Raw genomic sequence first — 24,284 nt, forward strand, 5'->3', positions numbered from 1 at the left:
TTGTACTGAGCTAAGGAAGCTTTCCGACCGACTTGCTGTAATTTCCTTTTGAAAGGCACGGAGTGAAACAGATCTGGCTGATCTATGCGTTTGAAGCAATTCCAAGTCATTAAGATTTTTCTTGAAACCACTCATGTTTTGATTGAATTGTAGACTATTCCTCTTTTCTTCCTCCAAGAAAAGAATGTGGCCTTAGTCCACCATACAGCTGAACCTTTGAGCCCGTTTAGCAACCGCTTAACTTCAGTGCCTCTGCAGTTATTTTCTCTTTAGCCGTCAATGATAAACCGTCTGCGCTCCCCGTGCGCGCGTGTGTGTGTGTGTGTGTGTGTGTGTGTGTGTGTGTGTGTGTGTTCTGCTGGGTGTCCCTCCTGACTGACTAACTCGCCGGTTACACGGGCGTAATTGTGTTTGTCCCGTCTCTGCCAGCCCATGCGAGTGAATCATCACTCTACATGCCCTAACCTCATCTCCTCCTCGCCCCCGCCCACCGAGCGCAGGGGCCGCCGCAGTACGCTGCACTAGCCCTAGCGCGGACAGAGGCCAGCCTGCCGCGCCTGCTTAAGGCCCAATTACAGGGTGTAATGAGTGGCCGGGCTGCGGGGAGCGACAGGCCTCTCGCTCCGCGGGCCCATTTAATGAACAATTGAGGGGGAGCGTGCTCACGCGTTACACTCGTCTCATTTAAGGTTAATGTGGTCAGTGTGCAGCACAGCATGTCCGGCCCGGTGGAAAGCCTCTTGGTGCTCACGTACTTGTGCTGGACATTCGCCGCTCGTAGGTTTCCCTGTTTTGATCTCACCACCTGCTTCAGATGGAACAGGGAGAGAGGAGGACTAAGGCTCATGTCCTGGGGATTTCACATGCAGTAGATACAGTATGATGAACATGCAATGAAATGGTTGAATAAGGTAAAAAAGAAAATCGCCAAGCTCTTATTTTTTTTTTTTTTTTTTAAGTTCCATCCTTTTTTACAGAAGTAATATTTGCATACAGAAGTAATAACTGCTTGTGTGTGTTCTGGCTACTTTACAGAGCTCTGCTATGACCGACACATTTTGTCGCTGAGGGTCGTGTTCTACCCAGCACAGTGCTGTTGTTGACCTTAGTCCTTTCCTCTTCCATTGGGCCTCTAACATAGTGGTGAAAGGTTCTTTTGAGCCAATATGGTGTCATTGTATGATTAGTATATTGCTGACCCTACTGAAAGATCAGATCTAAAAGATCTTTTTTTGAAACAGAAATTCCCTGTTCCTTGTGTATACATGCTCACATTGACCACTGCTAACCAAGAGGACATGTTGAAGTCCAGGCCGAAGTGCAAGTGATGTCTTCTGCACAGATCCATTGGAGCATGCTGACATGCACGTCCAAGGGTTTTTTTTCTTTCGTAATGGACGCTCTTGATCGTAAGCAGATGGGACTTGCACTACTCCCCATATCCATCATTCCTCTTCTCATATTTTCATACTTGTGTTGTGACAGGAGTGGCTTTTTGTGCCACACTTGTTCTACTGTTCTCAATTCCAGGTCCCCCAAGTCCTCCCCAGATTTGTTGCCACTCTTCATTGGCACCATTTTATAGACAAGAGATCTGTTGACTCTCTGATGACGTCGTCCAGTGTCGTCCGCCCTCTCCGCTGTGCCTCGCTCACCCTCGGTGCACTCTGGTGTGCTGTGTGGTGCGGTTGGCTGTGGTCCCTTCCTTGGGGCGTGTTTTGGAAGCCGTTTGACTTGATCGGAAGTGAAGGCAGGCGTTGAGCTGTGTGCCAGTGGATGTTTCTCTCTGCACTACAGTGGAGTGTGAGAATGGGGGGGGGGGGGGGGGTCGACACAGACCCAGAGAGTAAAGGGGGTGAAGAGAGGGAGAGAGAGAGAAAGGAAAGAGAGAGAGAGGAAGATAGGGAGAAGGGGTAAGAATGAAAAACAACAAGCTAATCCTTCAGCATCAGCTGTGTGTGGGCGGACATGACTAACTACAGCTGGCTGCGTCTCAGCTTTTAAACAGTGCGCTGTGATGTGTCTTACACACACACACACACACACACACACACACACACACACACACACACACACACCTCACTTTGAAACATCAATCTCTCTCTTTACGATGTGCACACTGTTACGGACACACATTGTGTGTTTTTTTTTATTTTACACACAAACACACACACACACACACACACACACACACACACACACACACACACACACACACACACACACACACCACAGTCATTTAATTAGGACATCTTAAGCTTAAGACATGTGGGCAGACGATGGAGGTAAAAGCCAGACAGTTGTTTCCCAGACCCTGATGTGGGAGAAGGCCACAGACGGCAGGAAGTCACTGAGGCTGATGCATCTTGTGTGCCCATCCTTTAAAAGGAAGTAAGGTCCAATGGCTCAGCTGTCATGCGCCCCACAGAACCGAAAGGATATGAGAGTGGAGTCTGCAGTTGCAGCATACGATTTGTGTGTCTATCACCACGGTGACATGAACACTTTTAATCCCATTAGAAACGGAATAACGGCTCAATCGGAATAAAAAATCTCATATAAACACCTCAATCTGAATAAAAATGCCTGATTCGATCAGAATTTTAATTGCAATAAAAGAGGTGGTGTAATCTGTTCCTATTCCGATTGAACAGCCATCGGTCAATTGGATTGCCTACGGTATCTTCTCAAGGAAAAGTAGCCAACAACGGCTATTCCGATCAAAGATTCTAAAACGGCTGATTGGAATAGAACGTACCCCATGTAAACCGTGTAAAACTGTCCATTTAAATGTGGCTTATGAGTGTGTTGGACGGTCAGTATAAATGCAAAATATCATGTATTCAGTGTCTCAAAGCATGGATACAAAATAGTTAAGAATATTCTCGTCTGCTATGTTGTTATATTTTTCCTTTTAGATTAATGGTAGGTTTTGTCATCTTGAGTAATAAGAGGATTTATCAACAGTAGTTATATGTGGTGTGAGGCTGGAAATCAGCTGGAAAAAGTCAAGCTGATATTCAGTGTCCATAAGTCAGAGGCTCTACCCCTGCCAAGGCAGAATTGCGAAGGGCAACTTGATCCACATGTTGTCCTAATTTGATTTGAGTGTGTTTTTAAGGTTACCAAGTTTGCGATATAAAAAGCTGATTATCCTTGTTGTAAGAACAATTACTTAACAACGTTTGTTGTAGCGTAACATTCCTTTAATAGTATTACGGAGACTGAGATCACTCTGTAGTCTTAGTGTCAGTCAAACCACCCTTGGGGTTGTGCTTTAACAAAACCTGGTTTTAATCTTTTAACGCTTGTTTTCAAGTGGAAAAATCACCAGGCATCATTTAAATCACATTTAAAGCATTTGCAAATGGTACAAGAGGCCGGTATTCTCTGTAGAACAGTCACAAGAGAGTGAGTTGCTGGTGGAATGACCTTCCAGATGTCACTGTTGCTTTTGCACAGTGTGCCTGAAGTTGAAAGTGCCTTGTTGTGGCACTTAAGTTAAGGGTGATGAGTGATGGGGCAAGCATGGTCCTACACACACACACACACACTACTCATTGATCTCACATTTCTGTCTTGGGAATGACCCTCTCTGCTGCTGCCCCACCACCACCACCACCAAGCATGAAAACACACACACACACACACAAACACACGCGCGCGCGCACACACACGCGCGCAGACACACACCTAACTGAGCTCATTGATCCAGGTGAATTTCTGGTCTAACTATTGATTCAACATGAAACAGGCTGGATTATACTCTGAGTAAGCGGTCTACAAAGCTTTAGGGTGACATAGAAGAGGGAGAGGGTTCTGTTCAGCCATGTAAAGGTGGCTTAAGCGATTGGTGTTTGTATCGATTGAAACAGTGGTACGTTTTTTGCTGAGTGTGACATAGCATCCTGGGTGCATTTTAAGAATTGACTTTTTTGTCCCGGAAAATGACAGATCAGCACGAGTTGTCATATTTGACATCTGTTCTCTTAAAGGTGCCATGTGTAATTTTCGCCAAAAAATCAATTCATACTCCACATTCCATAAAAGATGGGGGCAGTATACCTCCAGAAAGTGAGTTGGCCTACCCTAGAGTAACAACCGAGAAAAGTGTATTGCAGTTTGGCTGGCGGTTATGTTGCCCGCATACCGCCTCCCATGGCCGAAACTGGTATTATGACACCTGTCGGGCTGTGGCTAGTAATTTACCATGCTAATTCAGGTTGATATCTCTGCAGCACCATACCTTGTCATTTTTTTAATGACATCATCGCCCTTATTTCTTCTCATTCTTTTGATGCGTGTAGCTCATTTTTTGGATATTTTTACCTCAATTCTTACACACGGCACCTTTAAAGGAAAATTCTGGTATTTAGCACTTTGAGTCCCTTTTCTGGTTTGTTTTGGATTAACTAGAGTGGTGGACACCGACATTTTTGACGATTGGTCCTGTCTTGACTTTTTGACTTATTTTGAATCGCCTTTGACTAGTCAGAGTGGCTGCCTACAGGCATGCTCAAACATGTCCTAAAACAACCCTTAACGTTCGTTTTCAAAACTGTGAAACTCACCGAGTGGTTAGTGGTGTTCGTTGATGTTCCAAAACAAGTAGCGTAGCGAAATACAGTTTCTGTCGCGTTTTATTTGCCATTTTGTATAATCCCATTGATCTGTTGGAAGACTCATTGCACGTTGATATTACTGCGCCACGTCTACTGTATGCTTCAGGCTCAAATATTGAGCGGAAGTTTATACGCGGTTGTGAGGTGTCTGAAAAAATAGTTCCACAATAGCAAATAAGAAGGCTGGAAATCATACATTGTGCCGATATATTTTAATAATCAACGAACACCACTAACCACTCGGTAAGTCGCACAGTTTTGAAAACGAACGTTAAGGGTTGTTTTAGGACATGTTTGAGCATGCCTGTAGGCAGCCACTCTGACTAGTCAAAGGCGATTCAAAACGAGTCAGAAAAGTCGAGACAGGACCAATCGTCAAAATTTCGGTGTCCACCACTCTAGTTCATCAAAAACAAATCAGAAAAGGGACTCAAAGTGCTAAATACCGGAATTTTCCTTTAATAGAGTTGTCTCTGAGTTGGAGCGGTTGTAAAAGTGTTTTGATTGACAGGTTTCGAACAAAAGGGAACTAATGGACAAAGTACCGTTTCCTCAAGATGGTCTGTGATGGTTGCCAAGTGCCACGTAATTGCAGAATAAATGTATAATTGAAGTGACAACAGCTGACGGAAGTCTTTGAAGAATTAAAACGATTCTAGCTCATCAACTAAACCCTAAATGTAATTGCTTTCCAGACATCCAGACATAATCTGTGGTGTATCTTCAAATTAGATTTTGTGATTCCATCAGTGTCGATGGTTTGGGGCTTTTGATATATTATTTTCTCTGCTAATACTGTTTTTGATCGGTAGTGTCCATGTCTGGAAAGACCTATTAGTGTGATGAAAGTGTAATATTAATTATGTAAGTAGCCCAGCATTGGTACATTCCTGCTCATGTTATGCCACGAGTTGCAGTGAGTCCCCTCTCGACCATTTAACTCATCCACATTGCCACTGTACAAAGTGAAGAAGGCAAATGCACAGTTGAAACACAGTTAAAGCAAAAATCAACTCCGTTCTTGATTGCTATCGATAGCTTCACCCGTTGATCCGTTTGTACTAAACTGATCAGATTCCAGTTTGTAACCATGTAACATGTAGCTGCTATACTCAAGAAAGCGGATTTGATCTGCACAGTTGTAGTGCTGTGGATCAGCGGCTCTCAGCCTGTGTGCAGTGCGGTAAGGCTGAGTTAGGTGAGCCGTGGAGGTTTCCAGGAGCCCAGTGTGTTTTTGTGCAGCCTCATGAAATAGGTTAGAGGGATATTTTTCAATGCGTCAGACACAGCTCCTTTAAAAACATCTTAGAAGTCAGAGATTTCTAACTTCTTCCTTATAGGCAAGCTAACCACTATAGTTTAAGCACCCATAAACACGGTTGTTTTATGGATGTGTTGCAGTTGCTACATTTAACAACTTCTTCACCCGCCTGGTCTAGCAACAAAACAAATCACATCTAGTGACGAATCTGAAGACTCTCACAACTCAACAGAACAACAGAATAAAATGTCTTTTCCCAATCTAATGTCAGAACTTGCCTTTCTTTTGTGTTCTCTGGATGCATATTGGTCTTAGTTCTACACAACTGGAACATTATTTCCAGTTGTGTGTGTTTGTGTGTGTGTTTGTGTGAAGTGTTTTAAATAGGTTCTGAGGGTACGGTGTTTTCGTTTTTTTATAGGAAACACCATACTAAGCACCATACTGATCATCATTTAGTCTGTTGCTGTCTGCTGCACAAGAGATCGTGATGTACTAGTATTCCTATATGTACTTGTTGCTTGCAGCCATAGCCTTGCATGTATAAGCAGCGTGTCCCCCCTTTAGCATGTGAGATGGAGAGGGACTGGTCCTCTACTCTCCTTCTCCTCCACACGTTGCCCAGCACAGCTTAGTGTCCCCCCCCCCCCCCTGAAGCCTCAGGGCTTTTCTCGGCCCTCTGCTCTCCGCCAGGGAAAGCCCTGTGAGGATGCCACACAGTCCAGTCTTAACAGAGTGGCCACGCGCCCGCACAGGGTCAGTCAGACGGAACATATTGCACGTCCCAAAAAAAGTCCACTTTACAAAAAAAAGAACAAAATGCGGTCTTGATTCCTTTTCCCTCAGGGGGGCTTACTTAACTGTAAGAGGATAGAGGAGCGGGCAGCGCAGTGGACAGCAGATCTCCGCTGTAGATTTATCCAGCAGCAAGCTCAATTGTTATTAGATCAGGGTAAACTCATGTGAATTGGGAAATAGGAATCATTTTAAAAAGCTGTGTAAGTCCAAGACTTTTTCAAAGGCAGGGACATCTAGATCACTTCTAGGTAATTTCTAGGCATTGATTGACAGGTTGTGGCCAACTATTATATGCAGTTTTATTAAAAATAATTCCAGAAATATATCTGTCCCATCCTCTCAGTCATATGTCTTCAACACAGCCCATCCAGAGAACTGGCGATTACAGGTCCAGATTTATGAAGCGCTGCTCCCCTGCTTACATGCCCCTGTGCCCATGGCGACGGTGGCCACAGAGCGAGCTCCATCACGCACGCAGTGACACTTCTACTTGGAAACCTCCCGTCCGTGTTTACCATCCATCCTGCCCCAGGTGCTCGGCTGGCCCAGCGGCCCGTGATGGATGTGCGGTTGGAAGGAAGCTTGGAGTGTTTGCTCGCGGCAAAGGTGGCTCGACTCCAGCTCGTCCGCCGACCGCCTTCTTCCACGTGTGTTTGCCAGCCCCCTGAGAGGAGGCCCGAGCGCAGACTAATCCCGAGACCAGGGTGCGCGGCGTGCGCCAGGTTATTTTCGTCACCATATAAGAGATATTATGCAGGTCAGCTGCGCGGTAATCTATTTATCCAGCTGTGGTGGAAGTGATGGAAGTAAAACTGGGACGGTGGCAAATATCAAATCATCTCTTTCTTGCTCATTCTCCCACTCAATCTTTACTTTCTCTGTGTGTGTGCGACATGCGTGTGTGCGTGTGTGCGCGCGTGTGTGTGTGTGTGCTTTTTATGTGGTGTCAGTTTGTGTTCAGAGCATAGACTCATATATACCGTCACTGGTCCAGACCCACTGTTCTACCACTGAACTTTAGTCATGGGATGATTAAAGGCTGGTACCTTTCATGCGTGTTTAGTCTAGAACCCAAACTTAAGGCGTTTCCTTTGATCTGATCCCCACTATCATCAGAGACGGCAGGTTTCTGAACGCACTGTCTCTCTCTGGCTGTTTTGATTAGGCAGACAGACAGGACATGAAAGGATGGAACTGACATGCCATTGTGGTATCCGTGTCTCCCATCTGTGTGTGTGTGTGTGTGTCTCTGGCTCTATGTGTCTGAGTATGTGCATGTTTATGTTTCTGAGAGAGGTGCTCTGTGTGTGTGTGTGTGTGTGTGTGTGTCAAATGCCAGCGGCTGGTGGGTGTAAAGTCGAGGAACTCTTAAAGGCCGTTGAAATGGCACCATGCTAACATCTTCCCCTCACTGTGACTCATTGTGTCCTGTAAGCCAAATCTCCCACAACACAAAGCGCTGTCTTCTCACACAGTGTGTCCGTCGGCTCCCCAGTCCCAGGGTCAACACACTGCACTCTCACACGCTGCACTCTTCCTGCATAACGCTTCTTATTTCCTCCCTGATGTCCTACTGCTCTTCTTTGATGTATAACTGAACAAATGATACCCTATTACTATAATGACCAAATTACAGTACAATACATTAAAAAGGACAAATACTTGTACATCTGAATACTTGAGTAAGTAATTAATAAAAGCAAGTACTACTTCTGTTCTGTGATTTGATGAGGTGGAACACCCATTGTCACCAGTCAGCCTCTGTGCTTTAGCACTGCAAGTGTCATGGGCTAATGTTTCCTTCTCGTTTCATTCCAGGGCTGCTCCAGTCAGCTATTGTGTCATTTACTCTGTGCACAGAGTCCATTACAAGTGTCCATGAAACATTGATGCCTTTGATAAATAATTGAGCAGCCTATTAAATACGCGCCAAGGCCGTGCCCCGAGGAAACAGAAAGCAAGAGCTGTGAGTGCAAGGGGAAGCAGCGCTCTATAATAAGCACACACACACACACACACACACACACACACACACACACACACAGGCACGCACACACGCACGCACACACGCACACACGCACGCAAGTACACACACACACACACAGAGTCTCCATTTATGCAAGTGTAGGTGTTTTATGGTAACCTTAGCCTTAATGATTAATAGTCAGTTGTTGGTCTCAGATTGTGTGTGGATTGTCTGTGACTAACCCATGACTGAGTGGGCAGTTGTGGGCGCTGGTGACAGACTGTTGTCTCTCAGTGGTGTGATGGAGACAGAGAGTGTGACATCTATCTGAAAATCGAGTAACATCTCATAAAAGGGAGAAAGAAGTTCTTCATCAAGGGCGAAAACATTTCCTTACTGCCCACAGGGTTTGGAGAAAGGCAAATGAATCATTAAGTGAGATGGTGGAGTAGGAAGCATTGCAGTCCCATAGTTAATGCTGAGTGGTTAAAGGTTAATCAACCAAGGTGGACCAAGGTTAATTGTTTTTTAATAAAAAATAAGTATGAATGTAATAGTATATATTTTATAAAAAATAAGTATATAGTATATCTTTCGGCTTTATTCTAGTATATATAGTACTAGAATAGTAGCCTACTAGTATATATAGTATATCTTTCGGCTTTTTATTACGATAGGACAGTGAAGAGGCAGACAGGAGGCGAGTGGGAGGGGAGAGATGTGGCTGGATCGGGAAATGACCCTGGTCGGACTCGAACTTGGGACCCCGTGGGCACTTGGACCCGTATATGGCATGAGCACTGTAGTCAGTTGCGCCACAGCGCCCCCAAACCAAGGGTCACTATGAACCTGAAGTCTATGTACATTAGAATGCAATGGTTCTTAGATGGAGCTGGGCCAGTCCAAGCCTGTTTACTATGTGAATTTGGGTCAGGTTAAATCAAGCTTACAGCCTAATAGTCCTGCTCTTTCATGTGCTTCATTCTATGCAAGCTAATGCAGCTTGAAAGGTATAGTTGTATATCATGCTTAACGGCGTTAGTCAGGAATCGTAACTTTTCAGTTCTCTCTAAGAATAGCCTAGGCCCACGATGCTAATGGACAGCGAAAGCCTCCTCGACAGACTCCCACCGGACGTTGGACCATCCCGACGGTGGTGGATGTTTCCTCTCGTTGCGGTATCTCCGCACTCCTCCCCGTGGGCTCTGGCTGACCCCACTCTCCTTCCCTCAGCCGTCCTCTTCTGGTCCCTGGCCTCCTCCCTCCTCCTGTCATGGAAAGCCTTGTGTCTCATGTCTGTGGGGCACCAGCTGTCTGCTTGAATCCTGGCTGACCACTTCTCTCCTCAGTCCCCACTGCGTGTATGAGCAGCCTGCTGTTGTTCACATGGTTCTCCGCTAACGCAACGTGACCTGTGCACTGGAACGCTAGCATGGCTTCTCCCTTGATGTAGTGGAAGTGTCACATAAATGTAAGGAAACCATATGAATTCATCAGGGACCAGATGAGAGCTGACATTATAAAACACTTCAGAGTTATTTCTTGCTGTTTGAGCCAAGTAATTAAGCTAATGTCAGTGAGACAGCTCTGTTTTCCAAAACTAAGCTAAAACAGATTTTGAAAGCATCTCACTGCCATGAGGTAGTCTTTGATGAATGAGCAGTAAGTGAACTCTCGTCCATTTTACCCCTTGCTGGTATTTCCTTATGCTAAATCAAAACTGTGGAGTCTCGATTTTAGCTCACAACGTTATCTAAGCTTAGCTAAGTACAGCTACAGTACATGGGGATACTTTCTCGAAACTTGATGGAGGTGCCACTGCGCGTAATGTGTTGCTGCACGAGTATTACTATGAGGGTTTTTATACAATGCCATTATAATAATGTCTCACATATCTGAACATTATATTTTCCATGATAATGATAGCGCTCATATAGCAGAAAGCCCCAAATGCAGTTTTTTCGCTCCATTGGGAAGTGCTTGTGGCTAAAATAATTATTAGGTTTAGCTTAATGTGTTTTTGCCGTTGTGTTGTCGATGGGTTTAATAACACATCAAGGGAGTCCTTGGCCAGAACCTAGTGGTATTTGGGGGGCCTTGTCGTGGAAAAGTTTGGGAACCCCTGGCGTAGATGACAGGCCTTCACTGAGAACCCATTGGGGAAAACGACTACGCTCACCAGAGCCTTCAGTTTGGCACGCCAACTGAGTCTTTCTCAGCAGGATCTCCCAATGACCTATAAAGAGAGTAACGCTTTTATAATGAACTTAAAAGAGGACTTACGGAATGACTAATCCATCTCGCTGACTAATTAGGCAGCTTCTTGAACCCATGAAGACAGCGAGTGGCTCTTAAAACATGCACAGGTCAAGACATCCGCCTGCGGAGTGGCAATCTAAATACAATCAGTGTCTTTTAATTTAATTTATATAGAATATTTAGTATTTAGTTTTGTTAGTTTTTCTTATCTTCTACTGTCTCTATTGTACAGTGGAGTTTGGTTATATGTTTATACTTATACTTATATTTACCATTTCTGCTGTAAGTGCATGTTGTGTGTGATGTCTGTATGCTACTGAGACCTTTGAATTTCCCCTTGGGGATCAATAAAGTATCTATCTGTCTATCTCTATCTAAATGAATGAATACTGAGCAGGTGTGTTTGTCTAGACAGCCGCACTTGCCAAATCGTGTTTAGAGTTATGATTGTCCATTTTTGTTTGACCCACAAAAATGTATATCATTATGAACTGTTTGTTCCGTTAATGCACCTTTCAGAAATCTCTTTAGAACGTTTGAATTAATGGAAAAATTGAATGTTACATACAAGCATAGATATTTGTCCACCATTTTCATTCAATACCATACTCATTATGTTGAATGATTGGTGGGTTGTTGGTTGTCTGGTTTGTTTTCAGCGTTTTGATGTATAGTCATTCTTCTCAGGTCAAGTTGGCCTTGCCAAGTGACTCACTTTGTCTGCCACACTGTGTGGGAAACATCTGCAAAACTCGGTCCCACATGTTTTTCTTTGCCGTTTTCCATCTCACATTTTTAATTGTGCTGGGCTTTCAAAAAGCTGGCCGGTCATCGTTTATTGGATTCTGTAGTCTTCCCTGTGCATGAGTCTTTATGAGCTAATAAAAAGCATTTTGTGAGATCTGCCCCCTATTCACCTCAAGTTGATTTTGTCAGCGGGCCAAACAAATATATTTATATATTTTGTTCTGAAGTACATGCTAAAAGCTCTCTAAACGGCTGTTTACTTTAAGTGGACACTTTAATAGTCCACTGTTTTTTTTTATTGTAAACAGAGTGCTTCAGAAAGGTCTTGTGTAACTTATATCAACATGGTATTATCAAGATATTGACTGATCTCAGACTTCTGACTTTGGGTTGGTGCTGCAGACAGACTTTAGCATACAGTATGTCAGTTGTTCATGATGAAAACAGTTGTTCTTTCCCTAAATTAATGGATCAGTAACATGTTAGTAACTTATTTGGTCTCTTTCTCTGTTTTTCTCCCCCACTCTCTCTCTCTCTCTCTCTCTCTCTCTCTCTCTCACTCTCTCTCTCTCTCTCTCTCTCTCTGTGTCTCTTCGTGCAGGACCCGAGGAGCAAGCACAAGTTCAAAATCCATACCTATGGAAGCCCCACGTTCTGTGACCACTGCGGGTCACTTCTCTACGGACTCCTCCACCAAGGGATGAAGTGTGACAGTAAGTCCATTAGTGGGTCAAGTCACAAAACCTACAACTCATGGATTTGACAAGAGCTCATCTCATAACGTCAGAGATCCATGACCACAGGTTTACAGAAAAAAAAGGGATAAAAGCAATGGTAAAGCAACGGATGGAGAGAGAGAAAGAAAGATGGATAAAGAGATGAATTGATAGGTAGAGGGGGAGAGAGGTAGAAAGAAGGGGATCTAGGTCCCCTATAGAGGTAGAGGGGGAGAGAGAGAGATTAGGGCAGCTCCAATCCAGCCCTAATTTCTTCAGAATAAGATATTTCGCAGATATCTTCTGTACGAGCCGCCACATTAATAACCTCCAGAAGAACGCTGACAACCAGATGAAACGAGCAGACCAGATGAAAAGGCGGCACGTGATGATCACTCAGTGTTCCCTCCCCTGTCTTCCACGATCCCAGATCGCCCTCAGTCAGCGACATCAATTAACTCATGCATTCATCATCCCCCTATCAGGGATCGGCTGCTCGGGCCTAATTATAACTCTGGGCTAATGAAGAATTGAGGCGACAGATGTCATGCGTGTCAGAGGGGGCTGGTTGGGGCTGGGAGATTGCTCTGTGAGTGGCACGAGAGCTCATTCACATAAACACACACTCTCACTCCTGAGTCACAGCAAAAGGGCCTTTTGTCATTACTGAAGGCTCCTAATAACGGATTAGATCTGTATTATGGTGAAAAGAAAATGGGAGAATTTATATTGTGTGTGTATGCTAATATTGGACATAATGTTTTATTCCACTTTCTCTCAGTATGTTCTGCTGTATGTACATTAATACTGCACATTTGTGTGAATACTCTACTTCATATTAATATTAATATTGTGTGTGTGTGTGTGTGTGTGTGTATCTCAGCCTGTGACATGAACGTCCATAAGGTGTGTGTGATGAACGTGCCCAGCCTGTGCGGGATGGACCACACAGAGCGGCGTGGACGCATCTTCCTGAAGGTGGAGGTCACCGGAGAGAAGCTGCAGGTGACAGGTAGGTCACGACCCCCAGCTACCACACACACACGCACACAGACACACACACACACAGACACACACACACACGCACCCTACGGGACCCACTCTGTCCCTCAGGACTCCCCTTAACTCTTAGAGGCCTTCTGCTTGGCTAGACACTCGATTCCGTTCCTGGTATAGTGACAGTGAATCTTTGTGGTCAATGCCTGGAAGATCACAGGAGGAAGTGAGAATTTAAAGACTTGTGTGTCCAGCTGCCGCAGCCGTTCACCAGGGATCCTCTGCAGTGTGAAAAGGGAACTGAATCCTCTGGATCTGGGCCACACATGCACTGACAGAGCATTCCCTTCCTAATAAGGAGTAGGCGTTGCACATAAACATCTGCTTTTGGATGGTTGAGTAAGGCAGGCAGATGTGCAAATTATCTTGATCATTTTGTTATAAATAAGCTGCAATCTATTCAGTTGAAAAGTCCAGATTTTTTTTTTTTTTTTATTCATTCTCATTATCATGCGTCTGAATGAAAATAATGTTGACTGGTTGACCTATTTATTCATCTCTGATTAGACGAGAGAGTCACGGAATGAGTGCAAAAGAGCCCCAAGCGCGTCTCTGGCTTAAATTGGCTCTTGAGTGATGTGTTTGCGTTGTTTGGCAACAGGAGATGCCAATACTTCAGCTGGAATTAATTTTTGGGGTGCAGGATGTACAAACAAATACATTTACATAATCGATAGAAAACACAATTTAATTAGTTGGTAGTAGAAGAACTTTTGTATAAAAGCAATATGACACTTGTGGCCGTGGCATATTGTTTAATTACGCAACAACCCAGTTCTGTTATAGTGCTGCCACTAACGACTAATTTTCTAACGACTAATCTTTCGACTAATTTTTCGATTAGTCGACTAATCTAAACGACTAATTTTTTTAAAAATCAAGTGTTTGTTATTTTGTTGTGTCCGTTTTATTTTGAACTCAACTAAAGGGAAAACGTAAAATATATATCACCCTACTTTTGTTAGAAGCTGTATTACTGTAAGTAAACTGTTCAAAAACATTATGTATTAAAAAAAAAAACACCCATTTAAAATGCTACCTTATGTCAGACCTTTGTCAGACCTTTGATAGACTTTATTTGTATGCCAGTGTTGCCATGGACATAGACAACTTCTTTGACCTGAGGCCCGGTCATGGCATACTTTGGGGTCATAGGGCCCACCTACATGAACCCACCCCTCATCAAATTATCATTATATCACATCATAGTTATTATTGTTACGCTATATTGTTATACATGCACTTCAAAGCAGCCAGTGTTTAAAGTGCTAACATTGTTCACAAAAAGTTTGTGAAAACATGCACATCAGAGGACTGCTTTACTAATGTAAAATGTAATTACAATAGTTCCATTGCTTTTGCATGGTTGCATGATAAATACTAACCTGGCAATAGCCAGATGCTTTCGCTCCGCCTAGCTCCACTCATCCACTCATCTGGAACTGATCCATTGAAGTGTTGCTTCAGAAGGCTGGGCCTAATCAAAAAATGCTTGCATATGATTGAATAAGCCACTTGTCCGTCATCTATTGACGTGCTACTTCAACCACTCACATCGAAGCCAACCCGTGACGCTAATAACAGACTCACAGTCGCTTCTACGCTATGTCACATCTATGAAACTCCCGCCCTGCGTCCTGATTGGCTAAACCATAAAGTTGGTTGGAGAAATCACTCTCAATGGAAGAGGTCCCAGATGGATGTGAGTGAAGCTAGGCGGAGCTAAGCGGAACGACATTCATCTGGCTAGGGTCAGGTTAGATAAATACAACAAAACAATCAAAACAACAGCAATTATATGGGTGTCATCGTTTTGGGATGTTTCCCTCATGCAAGCATCATACACTGGTAGGCAAATGGAAAGAATATTGACATATTTAATTATGCCACAAGCTTTTAGCCACGTTATTCAAATGACTATACAATACTCTAGATAGTGTATAGTCTGTGCTCTGTTTTTATGGAAGTTGCATAAATCCACATTGTTCTATTAAATGTAGTTTCATAATTAAATAGCCTTCCAATAGGATGAATTGGAGCTTTGCTACCAACGTTATCAAGTGGTTTCAGTTTCTCTCGCGCATTCAATGAACGCTCATACCACAATTTAATTGTATGCCTCTATGTTTGATGACACCAAATTAGCAAGTATTTCCTACTGATTGCAGAAACGTTTTCTCGGTCCTTGATCAATTGCGCAGCAAATTATCAGATGAAGCCCCGGGAATAATTTCCCTCCGCGGCTCCGGACCAGCAGTGTCCACGTTACGGCCGGTGCTGGTCCGCGCTGCCCATAGTTTGAGAAACGCTGGACTTTGAAAGGCGACAGGAGTTGAGGACTTTGCAAATGAGCCTAACATCAGCATGTTCAAACCAAGTAGGCTACAGGCACTTTGCGCGTCTTACCACATAGGTTACCTCACTTTATCAGTTGGCTTGAATGACAAGCCGTTGCGTTGTTAACTTGAGACACTCTTCACTTCATTTATTTCAATTTCCACAATACTATATTAGTCAGAGTCTGGACTAGCGTAACCTACTAGCTTAGCTCCCTCCACTTAGCTCTGCCTAATAATGAATTGCGCTGAAAGCAGGCAGGCACGCAGCTTTGCTGCTGGCGTTAACAGTGTGCATGCATAGCATGGTTTAAAACATGACTGCCAAAGTCTTAGTAGCCTGTTTAACATCCAAAGACAGTCATTGTACTTTTCAAGAGTTAATAACATAGTTAATATAACATTACAGTGAGCCGTTTGAGACCAAAAATAAATAGGCGGTCAATAGCAGAGGTGGAAAGTAACAAAATACATTTACTCACGTTACTGTATTGAGTAGTTTTTCTGTGTATTTTGTATTTTTAAGTAGTTTATAAAATCGGTATTTTAAATTTTACTTGATTACATTTTGAGTTAAGTATTGTACTTCGCTACATCAAAAATCCCATCCGTTACTTGAGTAAAAAAAAAAAAGTTAAGACTAACGAAAACAGAAGGGGAGAGAGAAAAAATCGCGCCCTAAACCACTAGCCTAGTGATAATGATCAGCATGTAGCCTACAATAGGACATGAATCAAGCTGGCGCGATGTCTTTCTGAAAGTGATTGAGATGGAGCTGGATCACGAGATGCATCAGATTACATGTGTAGCCTAACCTATGAAAGTGTATTTCCCGCTATTTCAATGGGTTGTCTCAGTTCGTTTTAGCACTATGATTGGAGATATTCAAGCAAACACCATGGGATTTCGTGTTTTGACGTTTGTGCTCACCTTTCTTTGGAAAGAAGTTTATTAGCAGTTGTTTCCCCTCATTTCTCTCTTTTTCCTGTTTTGGCATTTGTTTTTGGTAACCTGACTTCTTGGATAAAGACATTGCACCAGCAACACAACAATTAGCGGTCCACTACAAGCGATGCTCAACTAAATAAACAAAAGATAGACTACCTTATGAATCGTGCAGGCGGACTAAACCATTTAGCTCTTTAGCAAGGGAGAGTGAGAGTGACCTTAGACAGTTTTCACTATGTTTTGTATAAACATCCAGTCAGTCAAACTTTACATTTTGTATGACATTCATTTTGACATTAATTTGGAAGTTAAAATATTCAGGTAAAATATGGTGGAAATAAGTAATGAACGCTTAGATTTTTTTTCAGTAATTAGCCTAAACTTCCAGTGATTCTATTCGAAATTTTCACCACACATTATATTAACACACATATAAAAAACAATATGTGTAATAAAGTGGAATGACACAGGAAAAAAGTATTGAACGCCTACTGAAATGTCTTCAATACTTTGTGGAAAAGCCTTTGTTTGTAATGACAGCATCAAGAAATTTCCTATGACAAAACGTATTAGTCGCAGTATCAGGTGTGATTTTGGCCCATTGTTCTAAACAGATTCCATGGATCCCTCTTGTGAATCCTGATCTTTACTGCCAGAACTGTTTAATTGAATTTGCTGCCTTCAAGTCTTTCTGGAGCTTTCTCCGAGCGGTCTTTGGCTCTTGGAATTGACTATCCTTCTGACTCCCTGGTCAGAAATATTGCGAGGAGATCCTGTGCATGGCCGGTTGATGATGCAGTGATGTTCCTTCCACTTGCAGATAATGGCTCCCATGCTGCTAACTGGAAGATTCTGAAGTTTTGAAATACATCTGTAACCAGTTTCATTGATATGTTTTGCAACAATAAGGTTGCAAATGTCTTGGGAGAGCTTTTTGCTTTTATCCATCATGAAATGTTTCTTGTGTGACACCTTGGTAATGAAAAACCTTTTTATAGCCCATCAATATGTAGGCTACTAACCAAGCTTATATTATATTAAGATTATATTAATTTGCACAGATAGAAAGGATAACTACTCTCTAAGATTCCTTTTCTTTCCTTGCCTTAGTGCCTTTTCTTAGCGTGTTCAATTGTTCCCTGTGTTATTCCACTTCATTACACATGACTACTTATGGAGTTGTTTGGATTTTTTATGTGTGGATTACCTGAGTTATTACTAATGCCTGGTGAAAATGTTGTGCCCCCCGTATTCCACTTTTCAAGGGCCCTCTCCTACATTGGGGCCCTATACTTCCACTTTTCCCCCCAGTTCCCCTTTAATCTGCTGAACCTTCTGCTCGTTTCCAAATATAAAAAAAACTCTCTGCAACTCAACATTGGCCTGCCTGCCTCAGGTGCCTGTGAGGGGCTTTTCAGTTGTGCTGGATTACTGTTCACTGCAAAGCGACCAAGGATGAGTGCAACTAACTTTGAAAATCAACTACTGCTCAAACTTAAAGGAGAGATCACAACAGATGATTGGCACGATGTCTTCACAGCACACCACATGATTGGCTCAATGTATTCTCAACACACCACATGATTGGCTCAATGTATTCACATGTCAACGTTTTGCTGCGAAAGGGTTGTAATATGTGTAGACAACTGCCATATTGGCGTTACAAACTAACAAACTAACCCCAAGCATCACTATCGCTTCGGCAGCACATATACTAAACTATGGAGGATTTTTTGAGTGCTGTATCTCCTCATTAGAAAGTCTCTGGTAAAACTGGTTGTTCTGGTACCCCCCCCCAAAAAAAAAGTAACTAAGTAACTTTTACTTAAAGTACATTTTAAATGGACTTTACTTTTTACTTTTACTTGAGTACATTTTCAGATTGGTATTTTAACTTGTACTTGAGTAATATTTCATCAAAGTATTGGTACTTTTACTTGAGTACAATATTTTCATACTTTTTCCACCTCTGGTCAATAGTAAAACGACTCTTCAACTGAAAAAATTGCCGTCGACTAATTTTCATGGTCGATTAGGTCGACTAATCGCGGCAGCATTATTCTGTTATGATGCTCATGGCCATCATTTGAATCGGCGCATTTTAATATCTCACAAGAGATGAAATGAATGTTGGCGTCCATTCTGAAGTCAGTGTCCTGAGAATATTTCCCCTCTGAAACTTCAGGTGATTGTATTGGCAGCCTTTGTATGCTTTCCCAGAAAGGGCCATTTTAATTAGCAGTGCACAGATGTGGAAGCCATTGACAATTAATAGATTCTGGATGGGCCCTTCTGAAAAAATGCATGGGGTCGGTGGTCAACAGCATGTATGCACCCCCTAGATCTCATCCCCATGGAAGGCTGAATTTGGCAGCCATGTCGTTGATGGACACCTTTGATATGCAGGGCACCGGTCGAGATCGATCTGGCGTTCGCCGCCTTCCCCAGCCGGGAACGCTCGGTGGCCGTGCCGCACTAATGAGCTACCGGAGCAGTGGACAGAATGCAGATACCCTGACAAGAGTTGTGATGCTTTCATCGAGCATTCTGTCCGAGTCAACTGCCAATATGTCACCTGTTTGGAGATGCACAGTGGGTCATTGTGTTGGGGGGTGGAGGGGGGGGGGGGGGGGTACAGCTGTTAATTAATGCCAACAGAGCCAGCTTTCACTCTAGCGTTCTCTCCAGCTCTGACTTGTAATAGTACATACTGTACAGCATCACCTGTTGTAGATTGTCCTGTAGTGGCAGATCTGAGGTATGTTCAAATTCGCAAACATAGGCGAACATTTGCGAATGTTTGCAAACAGGTTTCTCTGTTTGCCTTGAGTTTTTGGCGAACTTTTGCAAACACTCGCAAACAGTCTGAGGAGGTAGTTTACATTTTACTTTCCATTTTCTAAACTGTAGTGAGAATGACTGATAACATTTTTTGTAGTCTATAGTCAAGAGGATCATATAGAATGTAAATCTATGAGAGCCTTAGTGCACACAGCAAGTAGTGTTTCTTAGGCCAAAAGATTGAGCTCATCCGTGACATTGTGAGATGGCAAATGCAATGAATGAGTACATTTTTAATAAGGATGCCTCTGGATTGACTGCCTCCTCATCAAAGCCCCTACACACACACACACACACACACACACACACACACACCACCACCACCTCATTGCCCCCCACCACCACAGTCTCCATCTCCATATGGATTATTCCATCAGGGCTGTTTGTTGATTCCCGCCGACTCCCGGGGCCCTCCCTTAGACCCAACCGATCGATCGGCCGCACGATCCCATCCACACTCCTGGCCCTTCTCCCGTTTCCAATGAGTCCTGGCAGCCCAGGGAGCCCGGCGCTCTCTCCCTCTGCATCCACATCTGTATGGGGGGGGGGGGGGGGGGGGGGTGCACCTCAGGCGTTTCCCCCGATGACTACAGCAGTGTTGAGGGCGGTGTTGGGATTACGTTTCGTCACAAGCAGCAGGGTGTAGTCAGAAAGTGTGTGTGTGTCAGTGCCCCAAAAAGCATCCTTACGAAGTGTGAACGTTACAAAGGCTCCATTTTCTCCCCTGACTTCCCTATAGATGCGCAATGGCAAAAGAATGATCAGATATTCTGACAAATTCATAGATGACAAAGCAGGTATGTCAGAAGTAGGGGGGATCTGGAGTAGAAGGACGCTTCATGTCAAAGTAGATGGTCATATCGTAGCGTATTATTTTTTTAAGTGAGAAATTCATGAGTCCTTCCTACCACTGTTTGGTTGTGTTGTGAGCAATACTCCAGCATCCTGTGCTGGCTTCCTAGTAGCATTGGGGCCATACAGAATTCTTTTCCTGGTTCTTTCTCCATGGGTAATGATGACGGAAATTGAGCGTCATAAAAACAGCCCAGACTTATGAAACCTCGCTCTTATGTTCCCCAACCACATTACCACAGGGTTGTTTTCTGAGATTTGAGTCAACGTTTCCTCAGGTGGGGAATCCTCGGTAGATAATTGAGGAAGAACTCGCTTTTTAGTGCGAGTTTTCCCCCACCTCTCCCCACTGTGTGCATATTATATTTCCTCCCACAACGTGATAAAGAGAAGCAGAAGCAGAGGAGACTTTTGCCTCAGAATAGCTAGTACATAGTTGTGCATCCATAAAGTGCACATATGGATAGATAGATAGATTCTCTTGTTTGGAATCAATTGTGTTTTGTATTGTACATCACCATGAGCAAAATAGTTGTTTTTAAACACATGTGGTAATGCACACGTGTGTTTGATTATGGCTGCATGTGTGCTGCGCTGCGCTGTGCTGTGCTGTGCATTCCTCAGCTAGAGAGTGTGCTGGTGCATGCGTGTCTTTGTCTGACTAAAAGCACAGGCTTCTATGGTTCGGCTTACGTGGAGAAAGCAGACCTTGTGACAGAAACAGAGAAAGCGAGCAAAACTGAGCCTGTCCTCATTTTGGTTTCCGCACGCCTGGACCGTAGCTCTGCGTTGCCGACCTCCACTCCCCTCCCCCTCCTCCCTCAGTCTCCATACCCCACTGCTTCCTGGTGACGCTGCTTCTTAGCCAGCGACAGGAGGCCATGATCCCCCCCTCCCCTGCCCATAGCAGCAGCTTATAACAGCCACGCTTGATGTACACAATCAGCAGATCTGTCAAAGCACCATTCAACACAGTCATCGCTAACAGCTAGGCTACACCAGGGCGCACACAAAGCATTCTGTTGGCTTAGCGTGTGCTGCTAACAGTTAGCTTCCACGACTGTCAGTGGAACTGGCTACACCAGTTAGAGCATTGCGCACATTTGAAAAAAAAAAACAAACAAATTAGACCGATCGTCTAAAAAAAAACTATTTTTGTGCTCTGTGAATGGAACGTTTTAGTTGCACGCCTGGTGGAGCTGGGCTGTAAGGGACTCAAAAGGGGCTCGCTGCTCTTAATGCAGTGTCTTGAGGGGCAGATCTGGGGTCATGTGTGGGTCGATCATGGGCTGCAGCTGGAGAGTGATTGGGCTGGTCCAGGGCCAGTTGTGGTACAGTGGGAGATGCCAGGAGGACACTGGAGGAGATGCGTCGTGTGTGTGTGTGTGTGTGTGTGTGTGTGTGTGTGTGTGGCCAGTGCAGTGGAAGGGGAACATCTGATCCTGATGAGGCCTGACTTCATGAGTGATGCAATAGGGCAGAATGAATCGGCATGTGTGTGTTTGGGTGCGTGTTTGTGTATCTTTGCATGCATGTTTGTGTGCATCTTTGTTTGTGTGCATGTTTGTATGCGTTTGTGTGTGTTTTGTGTATGTTTGTCCACCTGCATGCACATCTGTGTGTATGTTTGTGTGCATGTTTGTATGTGTTTGTGTGCGTGTGTTTTGTGCATGTTTGTCCACGTGCGTTTAGGTGGCCTATACTGCCAGTCAGCGGTTGCAAAAGGGCTCATTATCCCAGGAAACGTGACGGTGGCATCTCTCGTTGGAGGACTGCGCCATGCAGGCTCACTCTCGCCACGCCACACACACACGCAGGTCGCTCACATGCCACTATTTATGGGCACAGCATGACCTCATCATCAGTTACATCACCCAGTGCCCAGTCATGTTGCTGTGCGCCCAGGGGCCATGTGGACCCTGTGACCCTGGACATATAGACCATGAGGCAGCGTCCCAGTGAGTCAGTGGTTGGCCGTGTTCTTTTGAAGCATATGATGGCACACACGAATCGTTGAGATGGCTAAGCCTCGTTCTAAAACCATCAGACGGTGCCATGTTGGCTGCAACAGCAAAAACACTGGGAAACCTAGAAGTGTGTTGTTTTTTTTACCTCAGCGTTGCCATAACGTTGGGTACCCTGACGCAGATGTCAGATGATGAAAAGAGCCTTCTCGACTCTTGAACAGTCTCTGACATCTCAAGAGCCATTCCACTCTGGCTTGTACGTCACAGTGTCTGAGGAGCTCCCGGGAACCAAACTTGTTCCGCTGAGAGCGATATTTGTCAACAGTGTAACGGGGAATGTAATCTAGAACTGTTGTGCCAGACCGATGAAGCAAATGTTGACCTTTTCACCACGTCACAAAAACAACTGCTGCCACATTCTTAATGTTGGTGCTGGAGCTCATTGATGTCCTTGCACAAACAGTATCATTTAAAACAATGTGCAGCATTTGGATCTACCAAGTCCCTGGGAAATAGCCTGCTGTTGTGCACCGAAAGGCCTCTTCACTCCCCAATGCTTGGAGGGTCTGGAGTGGGAGGGATGCCCTCAGGGAGGCCTGTGCGCCACGTTTGATGTATTTGTTGTGGCCTGGGACCCCCTCCCACACACATGTACAGGAAGCACCCTATCAGCCCAGCAACAACTGCCTGTTTGTCACTGAGACAGGGAGAGAGCCGGAGAGAAAGGATGGTAAAACAGAGAGAGACCTGTTTTGTGTTAAACCTCATCTTGCCTCTGACTCTAGAGAGAAAGAGAGAGAGAGAGAGGGAGGGAGAGAGAGATAGTCAGAGAGAAGCAGTAACATGTAAAACAGTACAATATAAACCAACATTAGTAAACTATTACTATAACCACAAAGCCTACTATAGCCTACCATAAAGTAGGCTAATAAATCTGTTCCTATCTCGGGTGATTTTGTAGTTCTTCAGAGCCCTATTTACCATTCCATTACGGACACTGAATCACGTTTACCACTGCCATCTCCAGCTATGTTGGACAAATGGTCGAAATAAACAGATGCACCGTGACTATCAATGTCAATAGATGATCAATCGTCATCTCCAAAACTCAGATCTTCTGTATTTCTGCTTCAATTTATGCAAAAACTATGGACGGAATTGCTTCCACTTCAATACAAACAAATGCACTTGAAGAGTTCAGATGCAAAACCCTCTAAATCCGTCTGACCACTTTTCTTTTAAATGAGCATTTAAAATCAGGCTCCTATAGGTTTTTGCCTATAAATCGATATTTCAGACCAGGAAGAGAGTGGTATTTAGTGGGTTTTGAAGTTAAATTATTTGACTAACGTATACTTTGTGTGGAGAGCATCCACTCACCATCTTTATCTAATTTTTGACGTAGGTGGCATTTAGAGGCTTTTGCACCTGAACCCTTCACTTATTCTCCGCCTTTTTCATGCGTGTTTCACTACTTCCTCTACACTTTGGCCGACATGTTTGGGCTTGAATAACAGCTCTGGGTGTCTGCCATCTTGTGGTAGAGAGTACAAATGAGATTTGACACCGTACTTGGATCTATCGGCTGTTTTAATCAGTAATTCACCAGACCAGGTTTGTCTTGTCCTTCCGCTCAGCTGTCCGCTCCGTCTTGTCCTTCCGCTCAACCACTCATCTGTTAGTGGTTGGTGCTAATGTGCAACTTCGACTCTGAGCAGCTAATGTCCTGCAGATGGTTCTGTTGCAGCGGGTGCACAGGTCAGACCACAGACTTGAGAACAAAGAGGACCTCAGAGGAGCCTCTTTCTTACATAAGCATCCTGAGCCATTATGAGCCTTCTAGTAAAGATGTCAAGGCAGCAACCGCATTTCTCCAATGCTTTGGATCTTTGAAGTGAAAGTGCATTTCACTGAC

The 24,284-nt window shown here is 44.0% G+C and overlaps 1 protein-coding gene across 3 annotated transcripts in view; it reads left to right on the forward strand.

The window, feature by feature from the left end:
* Positions 1 to 24,284, forward strand: part of prkcaa (protein kinase C, alpha, a) — a 155,317-nt gene that overhangs the window by 70,082 nt on the left and 60,951 nt on the right. For all 3 annotated transcript variants that reach the window (XM_042103080.1, XM_042103081.1, XM_042103083.1), the window contains exons 4-5: positions 12,255 to 12,366; positions 13,253 to 13,381. In XM_042103080.1, coding sequence (XP_041959014.1) covers positions 12,255 to 12,366; positions 13,253 to 13,381 — 241 coding nt within the window. The remainder of the gene's footprint in view (positions 1 to 12,254; positions 12,367 to 13,252; positions 13,382 to 24,284) is intronic.

This window comes from Alosa sapidissima, chromosome 9 (assembly GCF_018492685.1).
Source record: "Alosa sapidissima isolate fAloSap1 chromosome 9, fAloSap1.pri, whole genome shotgun sequence".
Lineage (NCBI taxonomy): Eukaryota > Metazoa > Chordata > Actinopteri > Clupeiformes > Clupeidae > Alosa > Alosa sapidissima.